Below are 26,321 nucleotides of genomic sequence, written 5' to 3'. Positions count from 1 at the left end.
GAATCTGGAGTTCTCCCTGAGTATTATCATGGGATGTAGATTATTTTATAACCCAATACTCCATTTTGTAATTCCTGACAAACCCCAATCGGCTCAAGAACCCTGTTATCGCAAAACTCTGCACATCACATACACAACAAAACTATTTTTAGAACATCTACTGAAAAATCACAAGTAGTTTAGTTGAAAATGAGCCTCTCTTAGACTTTCCATTAAAATATATCTTTAAAATAACTTTCTAACTTTATAAATAGACTGCAAACTAAAACATTTAGGAGCCAAGAAACACTAAAGCTAAGAACTATCTGAAGAATTCCCCCCCTCACCCTTCTGGGCACAACAGAAATCCTACCTACTTACAAACAACATATTTTGTCTAATTTGGTGTGTGTGTATCTATATATACACATGCATACACATATATATGTATGTACTCATAGAGTCTGTCATTCCATGAATATAAATAGGAAAAGGCAAATATTAATATAAAGGTGTTGTGGATTAACATGATGATTTATCCTACTGTGAGGGGACTAGACTTCTCTGAAAAGCATGGGGTTTGTTCTCTGTGAAATTTCTTGCATTTCTTCCAAAATTTTAAACTCCAGGGGAAGTGGTGGACTTTTGATGGAAGGAGTTTTCTGGCAAAAAATGGTTCAGTTTCAGGTCTGCTATGCCTGGGGAAGATCTGCCAGCCAGACTGTGGTTTGGGTTCTCAGCTTCATGGCAGACTGCCTAAGGCCCAGGGATCATTAGCTTTCAACATAATTAGCCCATCTATCAGGCAGATTAAACTGAGGCTCAGGACATCCAAAGAAATCCACTGAACTAGTGAGGTGTGAATGCTGAGGGTGGAGGTGTGATGTGTGAATACATATGGTCACTTGGACTCAGAAAAATATTTTTTTTTCTTTTGACCAAAACATTTCAGGCTCAAATACATCTTCTCTGAAAAATAAAAAAAAGAAAAAACCCCTAAGTATTGCTGGAAAACTTCCAGATATCTCTAACCTGTACTCTTGCTGAAGGAGACAGTGCTTACTGAAAGAACCAGGACTAATTTAATGAGCAGTGGGCCTACTTTTTCAGCAATGAAGATAAAAATAAATATTGAGCAGCTGCCTACTTGACTATGCAGCAGCCACCGACTTTAATCCATTTGACAGATCATAAATCTGCATGGAAACCAAAGAACAGTGAAAGAATTTTATATTTATGAATCTATTATATGCATGTAATGTAACATTAACTATCTGTCTTTAGTATGTCTGCATATGTACATATCTTTTGAAATGCTATGCACATACTATATATGCATATAATATGCATATCAGTACAGAACAATCTCCATATCTGAATTTAATTAGTAGTACATATTTGAAAAATGTATTAAAGACAAAAGAAAGACTTGGCATGTTAACTGGAGCCATGCACAGTAAATACCACCCTCATATACTCACAGTCTGTCTCTAAACTAGACATTACTGTGCTAAATTGTGTATGGGTAAAATATAATAATCAGGATGGTTCATCGGAAATATGCAAATATTTAGTATTTTGAATGCAAAATCTGGATATTACCTTCCTACACAACTGTACTTTGTAGTAGTGGATATACAGGGAAAAAGTACAGCCTTTAGAAACACCGACCACATTTTTTTCACATGGATCTAAGTTCATAGTCAAATCAAAAGAAAGCATTTTTTTAGCAAAACATGTCACTTATTTTTCCGTTCAAATGTTATTGTTTAAAAAAAGATTGTGCAAGGAAGCATGCAACTAAAATAGGAATCTCCAGCAGCTGCGTCAGCGAATGTGTTTGGTAAGAACCTAAACTGTTTACCCAAGGAAGATAAATCATCTTTCTCTAAAACGGTACCAGCAATTAGCAGAATTTATTAGAGCTAGTATCCCTTCTCAGCCATCAGGAAGAGTAGTGTCTTACATAATTTAAAATGCCAATAAGGAGGTGAATATTTTTCTCTCATGTAGACTTTGCAAGACTCTTCCCTGCTTTGCCACCTCCAGGGTGAAGGAACTTCCAGGCCATTTGCTCAGAAGCAAACCTGGAGCACCCACCTGAGGGTCTGCATGCCAGGCTGTAGCCACCAGCCTTCTCTGCTGGATGCCCAGAGCACCCAGCACCTGCACTGGGCTCCCTGGGATTCACTTCTACCCAGAGGTTCTCTACCAGCTTTGCTTCTCTCATTTCCTTCTAACACTTGAACTTGGCAGGCTGCAGAAACATCTATTTGGATGGGTTTCTGAGATTTTGCAGAGTGAATAGCAAGGAAGACTACCAAGCAAGACTGACCTGCCAACTTCGTCTTTTTTTTTTGGATTTTGGTGTTTAATTGGTTGGTTGGTTTTTCATCTCCCAGAAAATATCATTCCAGCTGTAGGTCATGCTTAGACTCTACTGTGGATCATCTACTATGTTTTGGTTTTTTAAAACAAGACCTGTCGCAGCTGAGCTTGAAAGATAAATTGTTTACAAATAATAGATAAATAAATACAGCCCACAAAGATTAATTTTAACCTACTTCAGGCAAATCCCACTTGATTACAAGTTTCTAGGAAAAGTAACTCGCTTCCTTATTTGTACATAAAATGCCTAGTACACATCAGTGCTACTAAAGAAAAAAAATATTAATAATAAGAAAAACTATTAATAGTATTCCTCAGGATATCTATGAGACAACAAGATATTTGCTTCTGAGTGGTGGGAAGTACTTTCCTTTTTATTACAATATTCTGACTAAAAAATTTTCCTTCTAACACCCACAAAGACGGTTGTTACCTTAAAGTGGTAAAAAATGCTCTAATCAGCCATATTATGCTCTTAAAAAACCATCAAACATTCCCTGTGCCATTTGTTTTATTTGTTTCTTCCCATGACTTCACGGAACAAACCGGTGGCTATTTTTCCATCACACTGACTTGCGCTCAGCAAACAGCTGATTACTCATTGTCATGTATGTAGACCCTTGAAGTGCAAAGCAAAGGAAAGAACATCCTTATTTATTTCTAAAGTGAAATCAATCCCAGCATCCAGCAGAATTTTAAAGCCGATTTTTCTAGGGCAATACTTCTTTCATCCTCCCAATACTAAATATTAAATAAGAGAGATCTGTCTTAATTCAAGCTGAGCTCTGACCCTTGAAGCCTTATGATGCTGTCTGTGTTTACACGAGCACAGACTATTTTCCTCAAGCTAGTTCACATCATGCACATTCCTCTCAAACTCTTCAGAATCCAGAATGTTAATGACCCTCCCTTCCCTCCTGGCTCATCAGGGAATTGGGAAGCTGTGGAGTCTGGATGCTGCACAGCAGTTTCCATCAGAAAGCTGGTATTATTCCTGGTTCATTGACAAGAGGCCGACTCGTTATATTAATCTTTTCTCATTTTTGGCACCTAATTGGAGTTGCAGCTTGCATTTTTTAAATAAAATTTAATAGGCTATATTATTGCCTATATTTAGATAACAGATCCCATTAGTTTCACCTGCACTTACTCAATACTTCTGCAGAATCTAATTTGTGCACTCAGTAACAGAAGTAGCCTCATTAGCCTCTTAACATGTTTGAACTATTTGCCAACACAAAATGAAGGCTCTGGGTAGGGATATAATCCAGCCTATTGTGCAACTTTCAACCAGTTTCATCACTGCAGTAGACTTCTTTTTTAATTTTCATCACATGCCTTTCACTTCCATAAATAGCTGGGCAAAACTGCTTGCCCACAGCCACCTACTCACTCACAGCCATGACTTAATAGTCACCAAAAAGTGGAAACAATTGAAATAGTAGTCAGCTAGAGCTGTGGCATTCAAGGAAAAGCAAGCTTTGGAAATTCTTATTTTTAAACCACTTGAACTGAACCCAGGGAATGCAGCATGTTTAACTATATAACCATGCTGCTTTAGTGGAGCAAAGGTTCTCCAGTGCACTGAGGCAGGAAACCCACACAAAGAAAAAGAGATCCTGTAACTGAGACTTCCCCCATTATGTAAATGCACAGCTGAGGTTGTACTGGTGACCCTCTGTCAGGCATTCCTTATCTTAATTTTGTGCCTTCAAAGCTCTTTTAATATTTAAATTAAATATTAATCTCTTTAATCTAATTTCTTTGGACTCCTGCAACAATGTGAATCCCTTTCCCAAGCTAAAAGTGTGAGCTGGGAAACCCCAATAACTTCAACATGGCTAATTGCCCAGACTGGACCAAAGCTTCAAAAAACAAGGACAAACATCTGCAGTATGAGCCAGCACAGCTCAGCAAGGACTAGGTAATAACTTTGTGGATGGTTCAATCATGGGAAGAGCATAAGGAATCAATGAATATTCACAATTTTTTGCTGACAACAGGGTAATTAGACTACGGACCTAAAATTTTTAAGTCCTAAAAGGGGGAGTGTTGTGTGTTGGCCAACCTCAGGTTCCTTCAGACTCTATCTGTTAAAGTGAGCAATTTGTTGGAGCTGAGCCTCCACCACAAGGAGTTGGCATTTTTTATGAGAAAAATGCTGTGGAGAAAAATTCCCAATGAAGTACATTAGCTGGGATCTTCTGTGTGCTGTCAAAAGCTTGTACTTTCCCTCAGCCACATCTGAGTAGTTTTCAGAAGTCAGAGAAGAAAATCCAGCTTGACACATATGTGGAAACCTCCCAGCCAAATGGCTGAGGCTGAGCAGAATGTTTCTTGGGCCTTTTTCAAATGGAGAAAATCACACATTTATCCCTCTGCACAACCAAGACAGTAACTCACTGGGAGAACAGCCCCGCTGAAGAAGAGAAGGAAGCTCAATCTTTCTTGGAAACAGGGCAATCAGAGAAATGGAGAACAAATTTTAGAAGTAAAGAGGTTTTTAAATCAGAGATTTAAACCAAACCAAACCTAGAGGATGCTGTTTGAGACATATTTTTCTGATGTATTTTTTCCGTATCGCTGAGCGCTCGTAACTCTAAGCACAATTTGGGAAACTGAAGTTTGCAAATTGGTTCAGAACAGATTGTCCTAGTGAACGATTCTAGTGTCTACTCAGCTACAAAGACAAGACCCGCTTCTCACCACTTATGTAAGGAGGCAGTGTATGCTCCTTAGCTAGGGACCTAACTCCAACACAGAAAGGTGATACCACTCTCACCCAGAGCCCTCATTTCAAGGGAAGGAGGGAAAAATGAGAAATTTCTCAGAGATCTCTGACAGATGAGGAAAAGGAAAGAGATTCCCCCAATTTTATCTGCTGTAGGTAAAGATAAGGGCTCTTTGCCCCTTCCAAAGCTGCTACTCCCAGGAGCTAAAGGCAGGAGCAATTGTTCCCCTCAGTCCACTTGAAAAGAGAGAAGTCTGGGAGTCAGATGCTACTCAATTGTGTGAAAAACAGCTTGAGTAAAACCTCTTTTTTTTTTTTCTTCCCCCCATGTAAAAACACCAGCCACTATTTGAAGACGAAGGACTTAGTCTCCTCACAATTTCAAATGAGCAGGTCTCAGACTTTTGGTGAAGTGCCCAGCTCACTCACAGACACATTTTCTTCCAGCAGCTATCAAGCAGTGAAAACTGTGGTCAGGTACACCTGTGGTATTCAGGGAAAAGCAAAATTCTGGTTTTTTTTTAAGCCACCTGAAGCCAATCCGTGAAATATAATAAGTTGGCAAGTCACAAACACCCAGAAGCAGACTGTGTGGCACAGGTTGAAACCAGTGGGGCCCCTGCAGCCATGCATTTTGCAGATAGAAGTATGTTTACAAAGACAGGGTAGAACAAAAGGCAGCGGAATACCTTATCACTACGCTTACACTTTCAGAAAGGTAAAAAATATTCCTGGAAACTGTATCTACGGACCTTAAAAATATTATTAAAAATAAAAAGTAATATCAGCTTCAAATTACCCAGGCTGCCTTAGAAATGTGATTGCTGTGTATGCCAATCTCTTCTGCCACTTGCCCTGACTATCTTTTGAACCAACTGACTGATTTTAGCTGAAATTGATGGAGCAACAGTCTGAGCATCATGAAACTTGACAGCTTGATTAAGGTGAGAGATGTGGTCTGAGTTGCTTGTGCTCCCTCCTGGCCAGCCTGGCAGCAATGCCTTCTGCCTCCTTTGCAGGTGCTGAGATGAAAAGGAAATAAGGGGAGAAGAGGGTAGAGGAAGGAAGAATGGAGGTGAGGGGTGGATGTGTGAAAGGTCTGGAGGGATGGCTGGGCTTGCTGAAGTGGGAGTACAGTGTGCAGAAAGAGAGAGCACAAACAGGGAACCCAGGCAATTCCAATGCTCACAAATAAAAAAAAAACCAAACCAAAACAAAAACCAAACAACTTTTATAAGTGGCTCCAAGTGTTTTGTGTCAACCAGAAATATCTGGAACTGTAGATATTTATTCTTTTATGTATTAATAGATTTTAGTGTTTAAAATTTCAAGGCATTGCATATCTTTGCAATGGGGCTCCCTTTAACCCCTTTGCTGCTGGTTCTTCTTGCATCTTCTGTGCTGTGGCAGAAGGTGACAGTTTTCCTCTGCTGCGCCGGTGCTCCATAGGCAGAAACCAGGGTATCTGTGTTAGGGTTTCTGAAGCATAAAGTGGGAAAAAGCCAAAAGAAAGACTTTTTCTTGTCCTGGGAAGGCAAGAAGGGAAATAATGAGGAAAACTAAAGGTGGCATGAAGTGGTTTTTAGGATGATAGCTCAAATAAGGGAAATGAAAATGATTGAAGGGAAAACCACAAGGTAAGCGTGGGGGGAGACATTTCAGTGCATCAGATTGCAGACAAGTCTGTTGGTTTCTCATGTGATGTTTTCACCAAGATTTCACTCCTTAAATTATTAGAGTGTTAAGGCAAAATTCCTTCTGGGGGATGCTTCTGAGAGACAATTTTATGTAGCAATTGAATTTGCAACCTTTGCTGCACTTTGTCACAGCTGACTGGGGTGAAAATTGTCATTTCTTGCAAGATTATTCAGAGCAACACCTGAGAACTTTGCAGGCAGAATCTCAACATAGAATTCCAGTCTGAGGTCTAAAATGTTGAGGCTCAACATGTTTGTTTGCTGGCATGAAATGTAAAAGGCTGAGGAGAAGCACAAAGCAGGCTATATTCTCAGTCAGTCTGATCTTTTCTGCTCCCAAAGAACAGGCATATTTAGGTTTTTTTCATGGAGCAGATCCGAATTGCCTTTTTTCCAGTCTGGATCCCCCTGCTGTCAGTGGTGTTTCTCCTTTCCCTTCCATGCCCTTCTTCTAAAAATGCTCCACATAAAAGACCATGCCTCCTGATAAGCATCAGCTTCAGGGAAGGAGACCAAGTCATCTACTGGGTTAAAAAGTCTTTCACGCACCTTTCCTGGGCATCCTTCTCCCTAGAGTCTCAGAGGAGCCCTCATTTCCACTCTGACTTCTGAAACAAGTCAGCAAGGGCTTGAGCAGCCTTACAGAGAGTGTCTGTCCTGATGTTGCTCTGATTAATCCTGCTTTGACCAACACACTGTGATGTCCATTAATTTCTTTAATTAGTTAATAAGGAAAAAGCTGAGATTGTCACACACTTAATGTCAGATATGAAAATACTTCCCAATGAGGGGTTCCCACAACCAGCCTGGTTGACCTTGAAGAAGTTAAAAAAGCTCCAACACTTTTTATCTATTTGTGTACATGAGCACACACTAAAAAAAAAGTGTTGTTTTTCTAGGAGAAAAAATATTATGTACATAGAATTGCTTAAAATTTATTGTTAGAAAAAGTATGTGTATTCTTCAATGCCTGTTTTTGGCAGGCAGACCTTCACCAGCCTCAAGCTGATTTAAACTGTTGAAGAACCAGATCCAATAGTTTCTTAATCTGGAACTTCTTTTGCTTTACATAATTTTCATATTCATGTGTTAGTCGTATTTAACATCTACATAATAGTTATGGTATCCATTTGGGGCAAAAAAGAATTAGTTTTACTTTTTAATAATCTTCTTCCTTTAAATTATGGTAAGCACAACATTTATCCCAATCCCTGGGTATTTTAAAAGGTTGCTCCTAAAAATCAATACTGTGGCTTAGCTGGATCCAAGCCTTTACTATATATTAAATATATGTCTGTAATACATGGCCATTTTGTCCTGAATTTGGAAGACTTCTTTCCACTTGTTGCTGTGTCTTCAATGTCACTTAAGACTAAAGACAGATAAGAAAGCAATTTCTGTATGTCCCTCAAAAATTCCCATCTTTGATCCTTGAGAGTTTGTTTAGAAATGTGTATATGTTGTTTAAACAAAAAAGGGAAGCCAAGAGACACAAAGATCTGCCCACACAGATATTTATTTCATATTTTTGATGTTTTTTCTCATTGCTTCTCTGAAAGTGATGTCACTTGTCAGAAGAAATTGCTACTGCTCTGTTCCTTAGTAGCAGCAACAGGAAGTCACATTTTTAGCACGTGTTTTTATTTGCAACAGAATCTGGATAAACCTCAAGCCCCATTGTGCAAAATTATTTGTCATTTTACTCTTTTTAAGAAATTCATGTTGCTAAAGAGAGACTGAGGCTGATCTTCAGGCTAGTATCCAAACAGTGGGAAGGATTTGCAAATACCCAGTGGGAAGAGGTATAAATAAAATCTGGTGCTACACTCTTCCTTCTGTGGGATTAGGACAGACACCACAACACAGCCATGATATTTATCAAATTTGGACATCCCACAGAGAAGCAAAGGATGGGACAGTACATCAGACCTTGGTGCTGCCTCTTCCCAGGGTCCAGACGCCTGAATTTCTTCTTCTAACTCCCAGCAGTGGCCTGCTGCTGGAGTTTCCCCTTCACTGAAGGGTGGCAGTGGCAGTAACTCAGTGTCTCGTATCCTGGGGTAAACTGGTGGTGACTCTTTGCAGCAGGTGGCACATGGGGCTTTCTAAAAACCCAGTGGTTTCATATTCCTGCTGCCCATCAGCTCAGGAGTGCAGACAGTGCAGTTACCAGGCACTGCCTCTCCTGTCCCCCTTGCCTGCTGGAAGAGGCTGAAGCATAGCTCGAGGTGACTGCTGTACTGGAAGACAATGCTCAATTTTATTGCCTATCCCTCCAAACAGAGCAGCAGAATTTCTTCTGAAGTGACAGCCCAGCACTTGTATTTTAAACAAAATACAAAACAGAGAAAAAATTGATTACTGCTGTGGGACATATACAGACCACATCTTTAGATTCAACAATCACTCCTTGTTTTGAAGTGTGTCCTTCAACATGGAATCTAACCACATCCATGGTTTTAACTTTTTAGAGACTGTATTTCAAAATCACTCTTCCCAGCTTCTGGCTTGGACAGTCTCATGTATCAGAACAAGTCCCCTGGACTCCTTTATTACACCACCAGAAGTTCTCAAGCTTGATTTTGAGAAGAAAAAAGTAAAGTCCTGTAAAAGCAAGTAATTAGACCAAACAGAAGGGCCCAAAGCTAAGGAAGGTAAAGCTCAAAGCACCATTACCAGAGATACACCCATGAGGCCTCAGCAAAGTCACAGATGGGGAAGCTGAAAAATGATTAATTGGAAAAAGAACACACTATTTAATAAGTGTCTCCTAAGCACACAAAGTGAAATTTTACTCAGAGCTGCAAAACTCTGAGGTGGTGGGACCTGTTGGACCAAGGGATGAGCTAAGAGCCAAAAGCTGCTGCATTGAAACCTTTGCTCCCATCTCACTGTCCACAGCCAAAGGCTCACCACATCCCTGTGCTGCTGTGTTTAGATGCAAATCACATGCATGTCTACACATCTGAGGGAAGATTTATTAAAGTCAGCGGAATTTGGAAATTCAGGCTTTGGCAACTAAATCTGATGAAATCTGCAGCACTATCTCTTCTGTATTGGTTTTATGCTTACCTACAGAGATGTATTAAAAATTCTGCCGTTTTTAGATCCAGAAGTTTGTACTATCAAGACATCTATACAAGTGTAATTAAGGCAAAATGTTTTGACTTTGGCCTTGTGCCACAGAATAACATTGAAGGAAAAAGGCTGATGACTGAGAACAGTAAGCAATTTTTTCAAAGCCTTTTATGTCACTTCTGCTATTGTTTCTATCTCTCATGGCTCTGCAGTTTCTTCACAATAGCTGTCTTTTCTGTGTTTGCCACTGAGATCAATAAAGAGATGTTTAATTAAAAGAAAATCTGCTGGAGGTTGTACTTATTCTGTTGGGATTTATCATAGTCTTTGGCAGCAACACCTCACTGGCCCTGACTACAATGCCAAAATAGGCTTGGTCTTGGCTTGTCTTGGAGACGTGCTTGGGTACAACCCTGACCTTCAGTGACAGTTCCACTAGCACACGTGTGTCTCCTTAACATCCACGCCCTCCTCTACAGACTGACTTCTGTGAGCTGTTAGGTATACAAAACACCTTGTGCGTCAATATTACTATTCCAAATAAACCATCATGAGACCATATTTACAAAACAACCCTAATTACCACAGCCACTGACACATCACTCTTGAACAAGACAGGTCTGCACTTCTGCCCTAAAGCCACTATTTGTGCAGTTTTGCTTTCCTGCTTTCCTTCCTGGGAATCCAAGAAAAAGTGTCCACATGTGAAGTCTCTTGTGCAATAGCAGTGGAGATAAGGTCTTAGTGGAAGCCCTGAGGAGGGATCTCACCAACTGCTGAGATAGAGACATCAGTTAATGTCTACATACAGAGGAGAAGGGCAGATAGTGGAGAACTTCCCATTATTTGGCTAGCAAATGCCAATCACACCAACACAACAGGTTTTTGGTACAGAGGTCCACCGATGGACCAATTGTGTAAAAATGGCAAAGTAGAAAACCAGCTCAGTAATATGGATTCAAGTTCAACAGAATGTGCACTGCTAATGGAAGGAGAAAAGCATTCTCTGATGCTCTGTGGGACAGTTACTTTCACCAGGTTCAGGGAAAGTAAGCCAAAAAAACCCTCCAGCACCTCCCCCCAAAAAGACATCCTGCTGAAAATAAAACAGACAGTTCAATGCTCATTACTGTGCATTTTTTCTGCACCTGTATGTGGGCCGAGAATCCTTTTTACTAAGTTTCTTACTTTTTAAATCTATCACAAATACATGCATAGACAAAACATGAGGCATAGACCTGTCAAAGGCAGACTAATGTCAGCACTTCAGCCTCCTGGCTGTCAGGTCTGATTCCAAATAACCTTTTGTCTTCTTGTTCCAGCTACTAAATTACAGATCAAGTGAAAAATGTAATTATACCCCAAAAGGGCATGGATAGCATCTTGGAATACAGTGAATTGTGAATGGAACAACAATATTAAAATTATAAACTAGTATTATCTGTGGTGCATGGCTAATCCAAAATGCTCCATCGTACCACATGAGCTATTCTAGAACTATTTCCTATTTGCCAATTTCTCTTTTTCAGGGATACAAACAATTCTTCCCACATCCTCCCACTCCCCTGGCTCTTTTTTAGGACTTGTGAAAAATACATCTTCCCTGTTGCAATAAATACTCAGTTATACTGTTATCAAATTTTACTGTATTGGATTTTTTCCTTGAGGATGATGCAGAACTTGTGTTTTCTAAAGTCATATGAAGCTGACAATATCAAGACTTATTTTCTATGCACAAATTTATCAGCTAAATTTTTACAGAAGGAAAAAATACAAAGAATTTATAGGAATGCATTCTTTTCTCGATTGTCTCTGCTAATGCTATATTAGATTGGAAGTGCTATCAAAAACTGAATTGACTTCTTTTTTCATTTGTTTACTGGAATATTAAATATTCAAGGACTTTCTCTGCATTCCTGCACACATCTTTAAACACGCAATTATTCAAAATGCTAAATTATTCTTAGCAGCACCTGACAAGATAGAAGTAGGTGGTGGTGTTAGAGTGCAAACCTCCACAGTTGTTAAACCAATTTACATACAGTCAGAAAGGCTGCTGATGGCTGAAATTTTTAATCTCCTCTTTCTAATTAGTGTCATGATTCTTACCCTTATTCAGGTACTTGTACTCATGTTTTAAAAGGAAAATAGGCAATAAACTGGAAAAGCATTAATGTTTCAGCTACTGTGCCTTTATTTAATCTTCTACCTAAAATACAGCTTGCAGAAGAATCGAGCTGCCCACTCCCATTCACTAGAACCAGAGGGTTCTTCTGAGTCGATACGAATATTTATTACTCCATAGACAGCTCAGGCTGTGCTTGCTCAGGAGTCTGGCTCAGCACAGCCCCAAGTCACTTGGGCCTGGAGATAAGTATCACAACACAGTGATCCACATCTCTAGTCCTGGGCAGCTCTAATGGGACAGCAATGTGCCTTGACCCATGGATACGCAGGCTAGCTCTCATTTCAGCACCACACCTGTGTTGGAGAGCATACACTGTGACCTACAAAGAAAGAAAATGCTACAGGCACCCTAGCTACCTTTTCTTTATTATATCTGCAAGGTCAAATTTAGTGAGAAGTAGAACAAAGGAAATCAGAGAAAGTTTTGTATTTTCTCATGAAATTCAGTGTCTATAGGTGGATGATACAGAGTTTGCACACTGCTCATACACGGAGAAAGAAACAAGCCATGGAATTGAGAGTTCATTAAAAAAACACACATGGAAAAATTCCCTACAGAGTATCATGTGGAAGTTATATGAATCCTGCATTGAAAGCAGTGTCTCATAAAAACCAAGTTATATCACATGATGACTTGGCTCTCTTCAACTGGAATTCTGCCAGCCCACAAAGAAACCACAATCCAGAGTTTTCTCTTAATTCCTGGTGCTTTGAGATCTATGAGAAACCAAATCAGGTGAATAGCAACCCTGAAATCACTTTCTTTAGTCCAATCTCTGAGAGTATACTTCAATTTCAACCATTCTGAAAGTGTCTCAAGCTCTGTCTGCAAATTCACTTGGCTTCAATTTCGGCGATGCATTATTAGACCAGATGGATTTAGGAAAGTCCACTGATTGGATTGATCAAGTCAAAGGAAGGGGAAGACAGAAATATAGGAAAAATACTTTTCCTCTACTTCCTATAATATATAAAGAAAGAGAATTTATGTATTTGAAACAGCTTCCCAGGTGTCTCTCTATGCACTCTGGTTGCAAACCACCACAAATTTATGAATGCAGCCTGGCAACAATCAGGGATCCAGCCATGGACATGCAGGACAGCTGCTCACTGTCCAAACTACATGCTGCTCTATTAGAATTTTCCTGAGGCCTGCAAAAATAACAGACATAAAACCCTTTACAGAATATGGGCACCAGAACTACTGAAAATGGAAACAGGCATAAATTCATCTTTGTGGTACAAACCACAAAGACTCTCCTGCTGCCAGAGCACAGATGCTTTGGACACAGTTTTGATGTCCTAATGCAAACTGTTAAATCATAGAATCCCCGAATCATAGAATGGCTTGGGTTGGAGGGGACTTAAAGATCACCTAATTCCAACACCAGGCGTGTCTGGGGCACACCTAGTGTTAAGCAAGGCAAGTTAATCTATCCCCATAACCTTGTTCCTATGGCAAAGTCTATTTTCCACACTCCTCAGCACTGGCATAATGAGCACATCCCTATATACTTAGCTCCCTTTTCATATGGTCAACCTTGTTTGCACGAGCTCACACTCTACAGCTAAAACCAATTCTGTCAACTCAGGTCCATACCTGAGTTATGGCAGAGCAGACTGACAGACAACAGGATGCATCCCAGAATTTTGGCTGGTGGAGCACCTCTAACTCCCTCCCAGGGAGAGCTGCAAAAACCTGTGCAATCAGCAATATGGGAATCTCCTGTATGAACAAAGTTTATCTTCACATTATCTGCAGTTAGTCCAAAGGATCTATTTGTCAACTTAGAGCAGACACACTGAGCAGTATTTTTTTGTTAGAGGCTAAGTGCTCTGCCCTGGTAATGACTGTTGCCCTGGCTTTTCTCAAGGATGAACTGTGTGAAAAGGATTTTTTCACACAACAGAAGATGGCTGCATTTATTCTTTCACCAATAGAGAAGCAACAGCATACATTAAAACTGCAGCCTGGTTGAAGTAAAACGTGCCGCACGGACGTGCAGAACAAAAGCATATTTTCTGCCAATAAGTATTGGATGCCATTACTTTAAAATCCCAGTTCTGAAATCAAAAGCTGTGCTTTTCATTCACATAAGAATAAATGTTTTCTTCATTTGATTTTTTAATTATATATCTCTATCTATCTATCTATCTATCTATCTATCTATCTATCTATCTACCTATTTATCTGTCTATCATTATATATACATTATATATTCCCACATTAGATTTTCAGAGAAGTAAAACAAGTAAACCATATGATGTCTTTGCATATTAACCCCTGTCCCTATTCACATAAATCCTCTGAGACTGGGCCCTCCAGCAGGACCATCTCCATGCACACACCTATGCCTTACAGCACGGCATTTCACAATCTGTTTTAAAACAAAAGTGACTTTGAGAAGCTAAAGACTAACTCTAAGGCTGAAGTAAGCAATGGTGTTGTTGTGCCACATTTTTTAAGAACAAGATGAATGCTTGTTGTCAAAAAAAGGCATCGGGTGGTCATGTTGCCATGAAACCACTCATTGCACAAGCACAAATGGGTGTCAGCAGTGTAAGATACCCTAATTCAGTCCCCAGAAACTCTTAAGTAAACATGCCACCTAGTGTTTAATTGTGACAATTTCATTCATAAATCATCTTGATTGATTCCTCCCAAGCTGTTCCCTGCAAGTCTAGGTTTATAGAGTCTTGGCAGTGTTATCCTGGAAACTCCTTCTCCAGATTTTTCCCCTGCCCCACAAAAAGCCCTGTCTCAACTTCTGTTTTGCTCCCGAGAAACTCTGACAAGCTACACTCCCAGCTCATCCTTCTCTTTTTTGAGGAGCCTACAGCTCAGACTGCCATGAGCAATGCAGAAGGCACTGAAAACTGACCTCAGAGGGTCATCCCTGCTGTCAAGGTCCCAAACAAGCCAGACAGACTTCAGAAAAGCCGCCTTGTACTTCCAGCCAAATGGCATCTGGCACAGACTTCCCACATCTCCCTGCCTAAAGGTACTGGGCAGAATTATTCTGTGAAGGTGAAGTACAATTTCTAGCTTACAGTTTGCCAAAAGTGGATGAGTCACCAAAGCTCTAGGTACTGCTTTGATGGATGGAACCAGCAGAAAATCAGGGAAAGATGCTTTCAAAGTATAACATCTTCAAAAGCCGTGAAGACAATTTCTGTTGAAGCTATGGCAATCTCCACGTTTGTCACCTCCAGCCCCTGCTTAATAGTGACACACCTGGCTTAAATGCAAATAATCCTCCCCAAAGAAGAGCTGCTGCCCACATGTGGCTTGGTTCCTTTCTATGCACTTAAAAACTGCCAAATTCTCCTCTTAAAAATTCTAATTGAGATGCTCTTGGTGCTTCTGTCATGGACTGTCATTATGTTCCTAGGGATTAAACTCCTATAGTGACTGACATCATAGCACAAACTGTCCTGAGTTTTTGGTCTTGTTTGCACTTTTTCCAGATCAATAAAAATCTTAGATCTCCTGTTCCTGCAGTACTTCATCAACCACTTTCCCCTAGCTCATCAAGTTGTTGTCTATCTCTATTCTTTGCTTGAAATTCCTCTACCTATTTTTGGTCCGTGTAACCATGTTCGTGAGCCAACCAAATCTGAATTAATGTCAAGAGTGCAGTTTCATGAGAGATTGCACTATTTTACTAAAAATCCAATTATTCTGCATCTGCTGCACTCTTTTCACTCAGTACTTTCGTAAATCTATCAAAAAGGCAATCAAGTCTAACTGGCAGCATTCCTTCTTTGTAACTCACGCTGATGACTGTGCGCAGTCCCACTGATCTCCAGGGCTGAGAATGCATTAAAAGGAAAAGCCCACTGTTACCATTTGTACTTGTCACTCCACAGCATCCTCTTTTCCAAATATGAGCAGTTTTTTGCAACTGGTTGCCAAACCTTGTAGTCCAGCCTCAGCTGAGAACAGTCAACAGCACATGCCTCACTGTGGCCACTACCAGCTGTCCTCCTGCCCAGGCTGCTGCCTTCTCCTGCCTGGCAGAGCCATCAAGCTCTATCAACTGAGACTGTTAATTATTAATTTGTTAACTGGGTCTGCTGCTGACTCAGCCTGCACCTGGATTCCCAGTATCCCAGCTGCAGGATGTGCATGCAGGCTGCTAACCTGCCTGTCTGTGGTGAGAGACCAGATGAAAAAAGCCTTGGACACCAGGATTGCGGCTGCAGTTTATGCCTCACTAGTGCAGTGCCAATGCTGAGCTGAAGGTTGAATGTTCCCTTCTCCCAGGGGGAGGAATCAAATAACCAGTCCTTAGCTACTTTAGTACATTGTCTTCATCTAGCCAAGATGAATCAGAACCAAGATAATATATTTTCAGACACAGAAAACCGCAGACAAATAGGACTAGAAGGTACTGTGAGATGTTTTTCTGCCTGCCTCAGGTATCCATGCTATCTGTGCCATTTTTGCCAGATGTTTTCTAATATGTTTCTATGCCTTCTGATGAGGGAGATTTTGTCACCCCCTCAGGCACTCTAGCCCAGCATTTCATTATTCTTTCTTTTCTCCCTTAATAGCCAAACTGAAATGCACATCACTGTATTTCAGTCCTATCATTTCTTGTCATATTCAGCACAAACACAAAGGACAGGTGATTTTTTTCCTTATAATTAGCCAAGCCAGTGCATGACCTATACATGCACATCACTTAAAATACTTATTTTCTAATCAAAATATAAAGGGAAATTACTAGCCACAACTTAAATACTGTCTTTTTTTTTTACACTAATTTCAAGTCCTTCACTACCAGAAATTAATCTCTATCTTATATTTAACAAGTTGAACACTTGTCTTCCAATTTCAAAACATGGCAGTTTAAAGGTGCTTGTAAAATTTTAGTGCCTATTCCTACACTGTCTCAAGATAATCAAGTGTGGATTTTTACTTAAAAAAATGCCTTCTCATGTTCCAGTGGCTAGACAAATGAAATGTTTATGCTGAAGGCTCCATCCCAATCCCTGCAGAAGTTTGTTTATATGAATTTAATGCCATCAAACTGTGTAAAGAGTATAAAAGCCAAGATAACATACCCCTACATAAGATTTTATTTTAGCACATCAAACTAAGCATGGTTTTTATGCACAAACATTTAGCTTGAGTAGAATTATTAATAAGATCATAACAGGAACACACCCAAGAGAAAAGGATTAATTTATGAACACTGTACAGTACTTGAAGAGACAAGCAGCATTTGACTTAGGAGTACTATAAGCACTTCTGGTGTATTGCATAATTTTTAGTACCAAGCTGAAATTCTCTCATCTGAGAAAATTCCAACCTGGTTGTGATGGTTACATTGCTTCCATTTGGCTGTCTTTCAAAAACACTGGATTGGAAAACATTATGGTGGTAAAAAACTTGATATTTATCCTTGCTCCATATGCTTAGCAATGCCCTGAACTGCTCCAAGACTCAGTAAAATCCTTGGGGGTCTTCCCCTTAATCCAGTAGCATTTGGATCAGATTATACCCATTGCATCATGTCATTTGTGCAAATCAGTATTGTCTCCAATTTACAAGCTCTCTTCAGGTATAATCTTATCACTTATTCTGCTTAAGGCAAAAATCATGAATTCTAAGCTCACGGTAATAACACAACATAAACCAGGAACCTGGAGAGATGTTAACAGTTCAGGGAAGCAATGTAAGCAAATACTTTGCTATGGAACCTCCCTTTCTCTTGATTCCCTCAATTTTCACTACTGTTATAATTGATAAAAATTATTCCTTTCAAAAATCCTTGTTTGATCGGGCTAAGCACTGGATAATAGTTAGGAGAGCCACAGCCAACTACAAAGCACTGTCCATTTTTCTCTGCCTAAACAGACAGCCAGAGGAAAGGAATTGAAACAGACACTTTCCACAATTTTACATTGGTAGCTTTCTTATTTTTATTTATGATGCACTAAATAAACAAAAAGCTGCAGAGACACAGCCAGAAAATACAAAAGAACGCCAACACTGAAGGGCAAAAGAAAACAATCACCCAAATATATTTTTGATATGATGCTGTTTGTCATTTGAAATACAAATTTATTAAAATATCTATGCTGCTAGACCTACTTTGTTATTAGAAACTCCTCCTTGCTGTGCTGTAACACCAAAGAGTACTCTGGATGGAATCACTCCTGAATTGCTAACAGTTATTTAAAGAAGAGAGTCAGCTATGTAGTTAAGTACTCGTGTCAAGGCACGCTACAATTAAGTACATACATGTGGTAACCTGTGTGTAGAATACTACTCTTGCAGGACAAGCCTGAGTGACTGATGAAAGGAATTCATTACTCCCAAAGTCATTTTGATGTATTAGTTTGTTGCTTCTAGCAGCAAAAATGCCACACACCTTTTATCACTGCATGTATTACTTAACCCTGCAGATAAAGGCCACCTTTGTTTACAGGATTTATGTTGCTTTTTATCAGTGTGGTGTCTGAGAATCTTCTGGGAAAAATTAGTACTGCCAGGGAGAAGTCTCTTGTGAATTCTGTGGCCATGTACACAGGAGTGTGACTGTAACCCCTAATAAAAGACAATGGTGGGTTGTTAACATCCACATAGAACGGAGCATTTTAATTTTTTTTGACCAAGCATGCTGCAGAAAGAAAGCAGTTGAAGGCAATGTAAAATACACTGTATCAAATTATCAGTGCCTTTCCAGCCCAGAGACTGCAGGAACAGATGTTTCTGCTCACTACCTTCTTAACCCCAGGATCTGCTGCTGGGGCAGCACAGTACCCTGCAGCCCTCCTGTGGAAGGAAATGCTCAACATCTGGATAGACATCCCAGCAGAGAATTAAACACTATCTAGCAACCTGTAATAGGATCGTTAGAGCTTTAGAGGAGCTGCAGAATGGGAAGAATAATGAATAAATGAAAGACTGAAAAGATTTCTTTCTGTTGGCTAATAGCAGTACCTGTAGAAAATTCAATGAAGAGACAAAAATGAAGTTGTAAGATGAGGCTAAAAAGCCTTCAGAAAGGGATGTGGTGTGAATAACAATGTAGAAGAGTCAAATAGCTATAAAAACTGAAACAAACCATAGGTTGTCCTAAAATTGACTGCCTCTTGTACAATTTTGATGTAAGAAAAACAGCAGTGCCCCTAAAAATTTAGTTCCATAACCAGATTACATCTCCAGTTAAGGGATGTTTAAAAATAGTCTTTCCTGGAAGTCTTGCATTTTCTTCTATGAGAAACTGTGTGTGAGCAGCATGACTAATGAGGACAGTAATATCAACTTCTAGCAAAGTTATTCTTCCTTTTCTGTCACCTTTGCCTTAATAGAAATAGTTTTCTTATCTGTCTATTACTTGTGTGGGTTTTTCTGCCAAGGAAATCTACAGTCTCCCAGACTTCATAATATGCTAATCATTTCAGCTCTTTAGTTCTAGCTGCGGTGTTAACTGTGGGCTCTGTCATTTGCACTTCAATGTTTCATTATGAGTTCCACCAAAACAGATAGAGATGTTACCACACCAAACAGCAACAGAGTTTCCTGCACTGTTAACTGAAGTCTCCACAAAGAGCTTGCTCTTGGTTTAGCTCAAACTCTGCACTGTTCTGTACAGACCATCACTGCTAAATGCTTCATGCTGCTTCTGGCATGTAGTTGCAGCCAGAGAGCAGAACAAGCACTCCTGCCCAGGTTCCAAGCAAACTCATATTTCATGTACAACCGGTATGTTTGAACTGACTGAGCCAGATCCAACTAGGAGAGAAGTTGATGGGAGTTTTGCCAGGACCCAAGTAAGCAGAGAGACCCAAGTAAGCAGAGACCTGGCACAGGAAAAAGCCTTCCTTAATCTTTACTGCACTTACCAACAGTTTGTCCTCTTTCAGAGAGATTAAGATCATTCTTTTTTCAAATATTTTAAGCTCAAATGCTGCCAAGGGTTTTCTTTAACTCCAGGCTGCTCTTCTCACCAGAGCAGCTCAACAAAGAAACAAGCTGTGGGACACAGTCTTTGTCTGACACAAGGCACTGTGTCAGCATCCAGGCCTCACCCAAGGCATGGGGTGGTTGCAGTAGTGCACAGGGCAGGTCACAGGAGTGGGATTGAAAGTGCAAGAGGATGGCTTTTCCATCAGCAACTGCGACAGCTTTTACCTGATCAGAGCATTCAGGAAACTACAGCTTGTATTTACTTCCAACATTTCAATTATTTATTTTCAGTTAATTATTTTCAAATATATTTTCCAAATTACACTTGCTGAGGTAAGATTAGAAAGGTGTATTATTTTCTCCCTTTCTGTGGCACAAAGACTGCTGGCTCAGTAAGGGCAGCATTTGCAGGAAAATGCAATAGCAACATATGTTTCAGAACTACATATTTTACTGACAGATTACTGCAATTTTTTTTCACTCCTATATGTGAGGATTAATTGCTCACAGCAGGATACACTTCTCCTACATTCACCATTAACTTGAACTACTGGTAATTAATTACAGGCTGCATCAGTACCAGGTACTTACCTGCCCTACATCCTCTAGTATGTGTTCATTTGCCCCAAGTACAGCATTCCATAAGTAGAGCAAACATAAACCAAGCAATCACAACTTGCCCAAGCTCAAATCACACCTCTAAACAGACAACGTGTGATCATCAAATTTTCTTTGTACAAAAAACTCTCTCTCTATCCAAAATCCTTGTTGAACCTGGATCCTGTTAAAAAGACAGTTGCCTACACTGCTAAGAAAGAATCTGCAGCATGCTGTTGTCCCACAACACTTAATTCCTAAAAATCATTGCTGTTCCTTTCAGATGAAAGATTTGTTAAACTACTCAGGCTAAAGTTTAGAATTTGTGTCTACAAATCAAGCACCTCTTCAAAATCAGACAGAAATAACTTTTGGATGAAACATATATCAGAGCATAAATGTTTTCTTAGGCCTGATATAAAAAATGTTGGATAAAAAAACCCCCATGAACAACAACAGCTTAATCCAGCCCAATAATCACATCCCCTTCTGGAATGGGCATGACTCCACTAATTACAACCCCAAAGAAATTATCATTATGGGAATAGACAAGTACCCCAGGCAGTACCGAGACATCTCATCTGAGTGCTGGCTCCTCCTGCCTCCTGTGTGTTGGAGGCCCCCCCTCTCCTGACCCACCCATGGACGTGGTGGCACTGGAGTGACAGAGACGTTGAATAATCCCCACTGTAAACGCAGGAGGTGACAGAATGAACAGACTCCCTGGATGGTGTTAACAACCCCACTGAGGAGATCCACGCCTTCAGCTGCACTTTCACACTCGGGCATCAGTTTCAGTATGAAACAAAATCTCACTTGTAAAGAGCCTAATTTCTTAGGAGAGTACTGGCACTTAACCTTAAAGCACTGAATTCTCATCCTCCTCTTGAGAAATAATGGAAGTTTCTGTCCTGCATATATGGCTTCCCCCCATCATTTCTGGATCATCCAAAACACTCTAGCCAGCCCTTTCAAACAAAACAGCTCAATAACATTATTTTTTTAACATTTTACCTGTTCAGCTGGCCAGAGGAAAAAAACATGAATGATTTTTCACACATTCATCAAAGAATTTACTTTGTAGAAAAATGTCATACTGAATATTCATTATATTATTTCTAGGGGTCTGAAATTTATTTGAGTTACTGAAGTGGGTGAAGGTTGTGATTTGTGGACAAACCATGGCCTTTGTCTAAAATGCTGTACAAGACATACCAGCCTCAAGCAAAACATCTGATAGAACTCTGACTAAACTGCCACTTCCCCATAATATTCTTCTATTTTAGAGGATTACATGAAATTCCCATCATCCTGTTTTATCCCCATTTGTTAATGCAGACAAATGCTCAATAATTCACCATTTTATTCACAAGTCCAGCCCATACTTTATCTGAGGCCACTGTGAGTAACAAAATGGAAGATGACCCCTAAGTCTCTGCCACCAAACCTCTCATGACTTCCTCCAGGAGCATTTGCCATGGTAGGCTTCACCATATAGACTTTTGAGAGCTTTTTTTTCAGTTGCTAATATTTTAGTTGATCTCATATTTTTTTTTTTACATGAATTTGCACAAGATGATGAAAAATTACTGGTACTGGTAGAGAAACCCACTGAGAGCTCTAATCATCAATATTAAGGCTTTAGTTGCTACATAAGGTCTTCAGCCTGAGCAGACCCCCTTGCCTACTTAGCCCCACTCCTCTTAGAGTTGTGATTGCTCCTACTCCTCCTGGCAAGAAAAGTATGTTAGAAACAGCTGCTATTCCTCCTTCTGCTGTTCCCCTCTGTGGGAGGAAGGCAGAGAGGGTTGCCAACAGTGTAGTTGCTTAGCTGAAGCCAGCTATTTTTACACGACAGCACAGCCACAGAGCCCAGCCTTGCAGGCTGCTCCTGACTGCATGTAGAGAAATCTAGATGAGCACAAGTCCTTGTCGGCCTTGTAGAACCTGCCTTTCACGTTATGAACCACCTCAGAGACAAATACAGTAATTTCAGAATTATAAGCCACACTGAGTATAAGCCGCATTTCCAGGTGCCAGCAACTTTTTGTTCTTTGTCCATACATAAGCCGCACCTGATTATAAGCACATTACAATACAGGATGTGATAAAAGGTATCTATTCTATCACCATCTGTTGAGGGTGAGGGCAGTGATCCTTATCTCAATGACAGATATTCTGCTAATGGGCCATCCATTGAAACCAGGCAGGGCATTGTTCTTTATCTTTTCACAACCCATCCTTACTCCAGTGAGTCATTTTCTGCTAATGGCCCATTGAGTCCCACTGTGTCACTGGTAAATTACTTCATCCCATTGGAAGTTGCTCCAGCCAGGGGGAAGAGCCCAACATTTCTTACCAAGATAAAAACAGAGGTTTTGGGACACTAAGGGAGCCCCTTTCTCCACTGGACTCCAGAGGAAAATCGGATTTCTCCACATCACCACTGGACCTTTAGAGGGAAACTGCACCTTGTACAGGAGCACTGCTTCAACTGAATCACATCTGTCACTGCAAGAGGGCTGCAGCCACCATTTAATCGAACTGCTACCAACACCCTGCCAGGGTGTCAAGTTGTGCTCTGACTTTGTCAGGGTTTGGAGTTTGTTCCTTTGTAGAACTGTATTTCTATTTTAATTTCCCTAGTAAAGAACTGTTATTCCTACTTCCCATATTTTTGCCTGAAAGCCCCTTGATTTCAAAATTATAATAATTTGGAGGGAGGGCGTTTACATTCTCCATTTCAAAGAGAAGCTCCTGCCTTTCTCAGTAGACACCTGTCCTCCAAACTAAAACAGCAACTTTTTGTTCTTTGTCCGTATATAAGCCGCACCTGATTATAAGCCGCACTTTGGGTTTGGACCAAAATTTTAGTCAAAATGGTGCATCTTATAATCGTGAAATTACTGTAATCTCTAAACACTTATTTCATTCAGCAGCAATACAAAACAAGACCTAATACAATCATTAATGAGGTCCAGAGGTGTGTTTTCATTATTGCCAGTGCATTACATCAACTCCAAACATTTTCAAGCACAGGTATGTGCAAGTAAGAATGCAGCACTCCTCTCACATTAAGCCAGTGTAGTAATTTTTTGAGTTGTTGTAAGGGAAGAGTCTTGTGACGCATTTCCACTCATATGAGGTGGATCAGGGAGCAGATGTGGAAGAAAATTCACTTATTTTTTTCTTCTGGTTGAGTCAGTTTAAATCTGGAACTGTTTGCTAGTGTCACGTATTGTGTAACTACACAAAGTTGTACATCAGTAAAATGGTGGTGGTGAAGGAGAGAGGCTGGGCTCCCTTCAGCAATGGCTTGCCTTCTCTTGGTCTAGAAAGGTTTTTTCAATGCCTAATAAAAGCAGCCCAGCCTGAAGAACGGCATACAGGTGCAAGTACAACAGAAAACACAATCTGTTATGGAATATTTAGTACAAGAGCAAACCCCTCTGAAGCCTTTGAGAGCACTTTGAGAATAACAAAAGACTTGCTCCTCAACTGCTAAAATGGTAAGTAAAACTAAACACAATTTTGAATTGAAACTGTGTATTTCCTTGTACAAATCAAATTCTCCTGATTTCCTAGAGAATGTAGCATGGTTTTCAATCATGATTGCTTTATTACACTGCATGCATTAATAATATTTATAATCATCCCAGTAATGATCCAGTTCCAGAACATCCTCTGGACCATTCCCTTACACAGACGCACCTACACCAAAAAATTGTCACACTGCACTATGTCTACTTCCTATTGTGCTTCAAATAAAGTAAAAACTAATTTTCTTATGCCTGTTACAGGATTCAAAATCACCCAATGTCCAATTACAGGAATCAACTGAACAAACATTGGATGTCTCAATGGCATCTACTCCTCTTAGATATTAGAATATCATTCAACTGAACCAAAAACTACCATCACCAGTGGATTAATTTTGAAATAAAATGTGAATGGAAGACTTGTGCCATTTTCCAAAGGTTTTCCCTGCATCAGTAAGCCTTCCCTAAAAAGTGTCATTGTCAATGGAATTATTTTGGTATAGAGGGTCAGGTCAGTTACTCTAGCAATTATTATTACTGACCAGCAAATAATCAGCCAAAGCAGATATTTGAACCTGACAGATAATTCTGCTAGAAATGCCCTAGAGGCACAGGCATACACATAAAAAAGTGGATCTCTTTCATAATTGCCATGACTATATGACAGCAAATCCACTCCCTGCTTTCCAAATAAAACCTGGCTCTAGTTCCAAACTAGCTGGCCAGCACACTGAACACTAAAATCAACAGTCACACTACAGAAGTATGCTTAACAAATGTCAGTAAGTCAATTCAGCACAAGGACCAGACTCAAAGTTTTGTTTGACAGCTCTTGCTGCCATACCACCTGGGAAATGAAAATATCCACATGTCACTGCTTACAAGGCTGCTTCTCATATGTAAAATAATTTCTAATTTTACATCTTCAGATGGCTGCTAACTGCACAAAATCATGCTTATCAGTTTACCATCATGTAAGTCCTAGTCCATACAACACCCTGGGATATGAGTGCATAAGAGGAGATTGAGCAAAGCCCACTTCAAATGAGAAGAGCGAGAAGAAATGGAGGCAAACAGACAACAGCCCAATTTCCATTAGAAGGAAAGAAAACACACAATATCCCAATCTGAGACCCATCCACCAGAGGCTTGGCAGAGAAGAGGAGCTTTGAAAGACAACAAACTTGAGCTGTGGTGAAGGGTCAGTGGGAACCAGATTCATAATCCTTGAGTATATACAGGGACAAATAACCTGTGACCAATTTTAGATGCAACTCTTAAGGCAAATGATATATACCCATATATTTACTGGGTGAAGACATTTGCATTGGGTGCTTATTAGAAAGTTTTCATCATAAGCTCCAGTGAAATATTAGTTGGGAGCCAAGGTCATATTAACAGGATGTAAACTTTGCAGTAGGATAGCAATACTTTTTAAAGCACTGGAAAATAGAAATTGGTCTTTTGACAAAACTTTTTTTCTTCTCAGGTTTGATAGAAAGACTGGTATTAATTAAGAATATTTTAAATGGTCTACTTACCTTTTCAACTGGAGTATTTTCTTCACTTGTTACACTTGCTTTTCTTGATTCATTTTTTGTTCTGCTCAGCCTCCGGGAGACTTTTTCTCTAAGCAAAGTGGCATATCCAATGTGCTCATATATGGGGTTTGTTGTCATTTTGGAAATATACTCTGAAGCCTTTGTTTCTATATACAATGTTATCAAGCCATCTGTAACCAGATCATGGATTGATTCAAATCTTTTCTCCCCAACGAAGTGCTTCCCATCATAGAACAACCTGTAGTTTAAGGTCTGATTACCAAATCTGCAAACACCAGAAAAAAAAACAAACAAAAAAAAATCAGAGGGAAGGAAGAAAGAGAGAGAAAGTTCAGGCTGTGTTGAAGGCTCTTCCATCCTGAAGCATTTTTGAGGTGCAGAAAGTGGATGCTTAACCACATATGGGCATATTTACAGTCAACAAAGAGATGGACATTTACCAAGGAATCAGAATCCTAAGAGGGTGAATCATGCTCTGTCAGTAAGTCAAGGAGACCAAGCTCCTAATTCAGGGCCCAATGAAATATCCAAAGTTATGTGGGAAAACTCTAGCCCTGTTTACAGCAGGTGTAATCTACTGGGATTTTTAAAGTGCTTTAATAATCCAAGTGCTGTAGTAGCACATTCAGTTTGTAACAC

At 39.9% G+C, this 26,321-nt stretch overlaps 1 protein-coding gene across 1 annotated transcript in view; it reads right to left on the bottom strand.

The window, feature by feature from the left end:
- The window catches only part of CHN2 (chimerin 2), a 161,282-nt gene that overhangs the window by 40,780 nt on the left and 94,181 nt on the right, over window positions 1–26,321 (bottom strand). Inside the window, exon 6 of the mRNA XM_033053813.2 lies at window positions 25,662–25,947. Coding sequence (XP_032909704.1) covers window positions 25,662–25,947 — 286 coding nt within the window. The remainder of the gene's footprint in view (window positions 1–25,661; window positions 25,948–26,321) is intronic.

The sequence above is a fragment of the Catharus ustulatus genome, chromosome 1 (assembly GCF_009819885.2).
Source record: "Catharus ustulatus isolate bCatUst1 chromosome 1, bCatUst1.pri.v2, whole genome shotgun sequence".
NCBI classification, from domain to species: domain Eukaryota; kingdom Metazoa; phylum Chordata; class Aves; order Passeriformes; family Turdidae; genus Catharus; species Catharus ustulatus.
The sequence above is the reverse complement of the archived record's forward strand: the minus strand, read 5'-3'. Positions and strand labels throughout refer to the sequence as shown.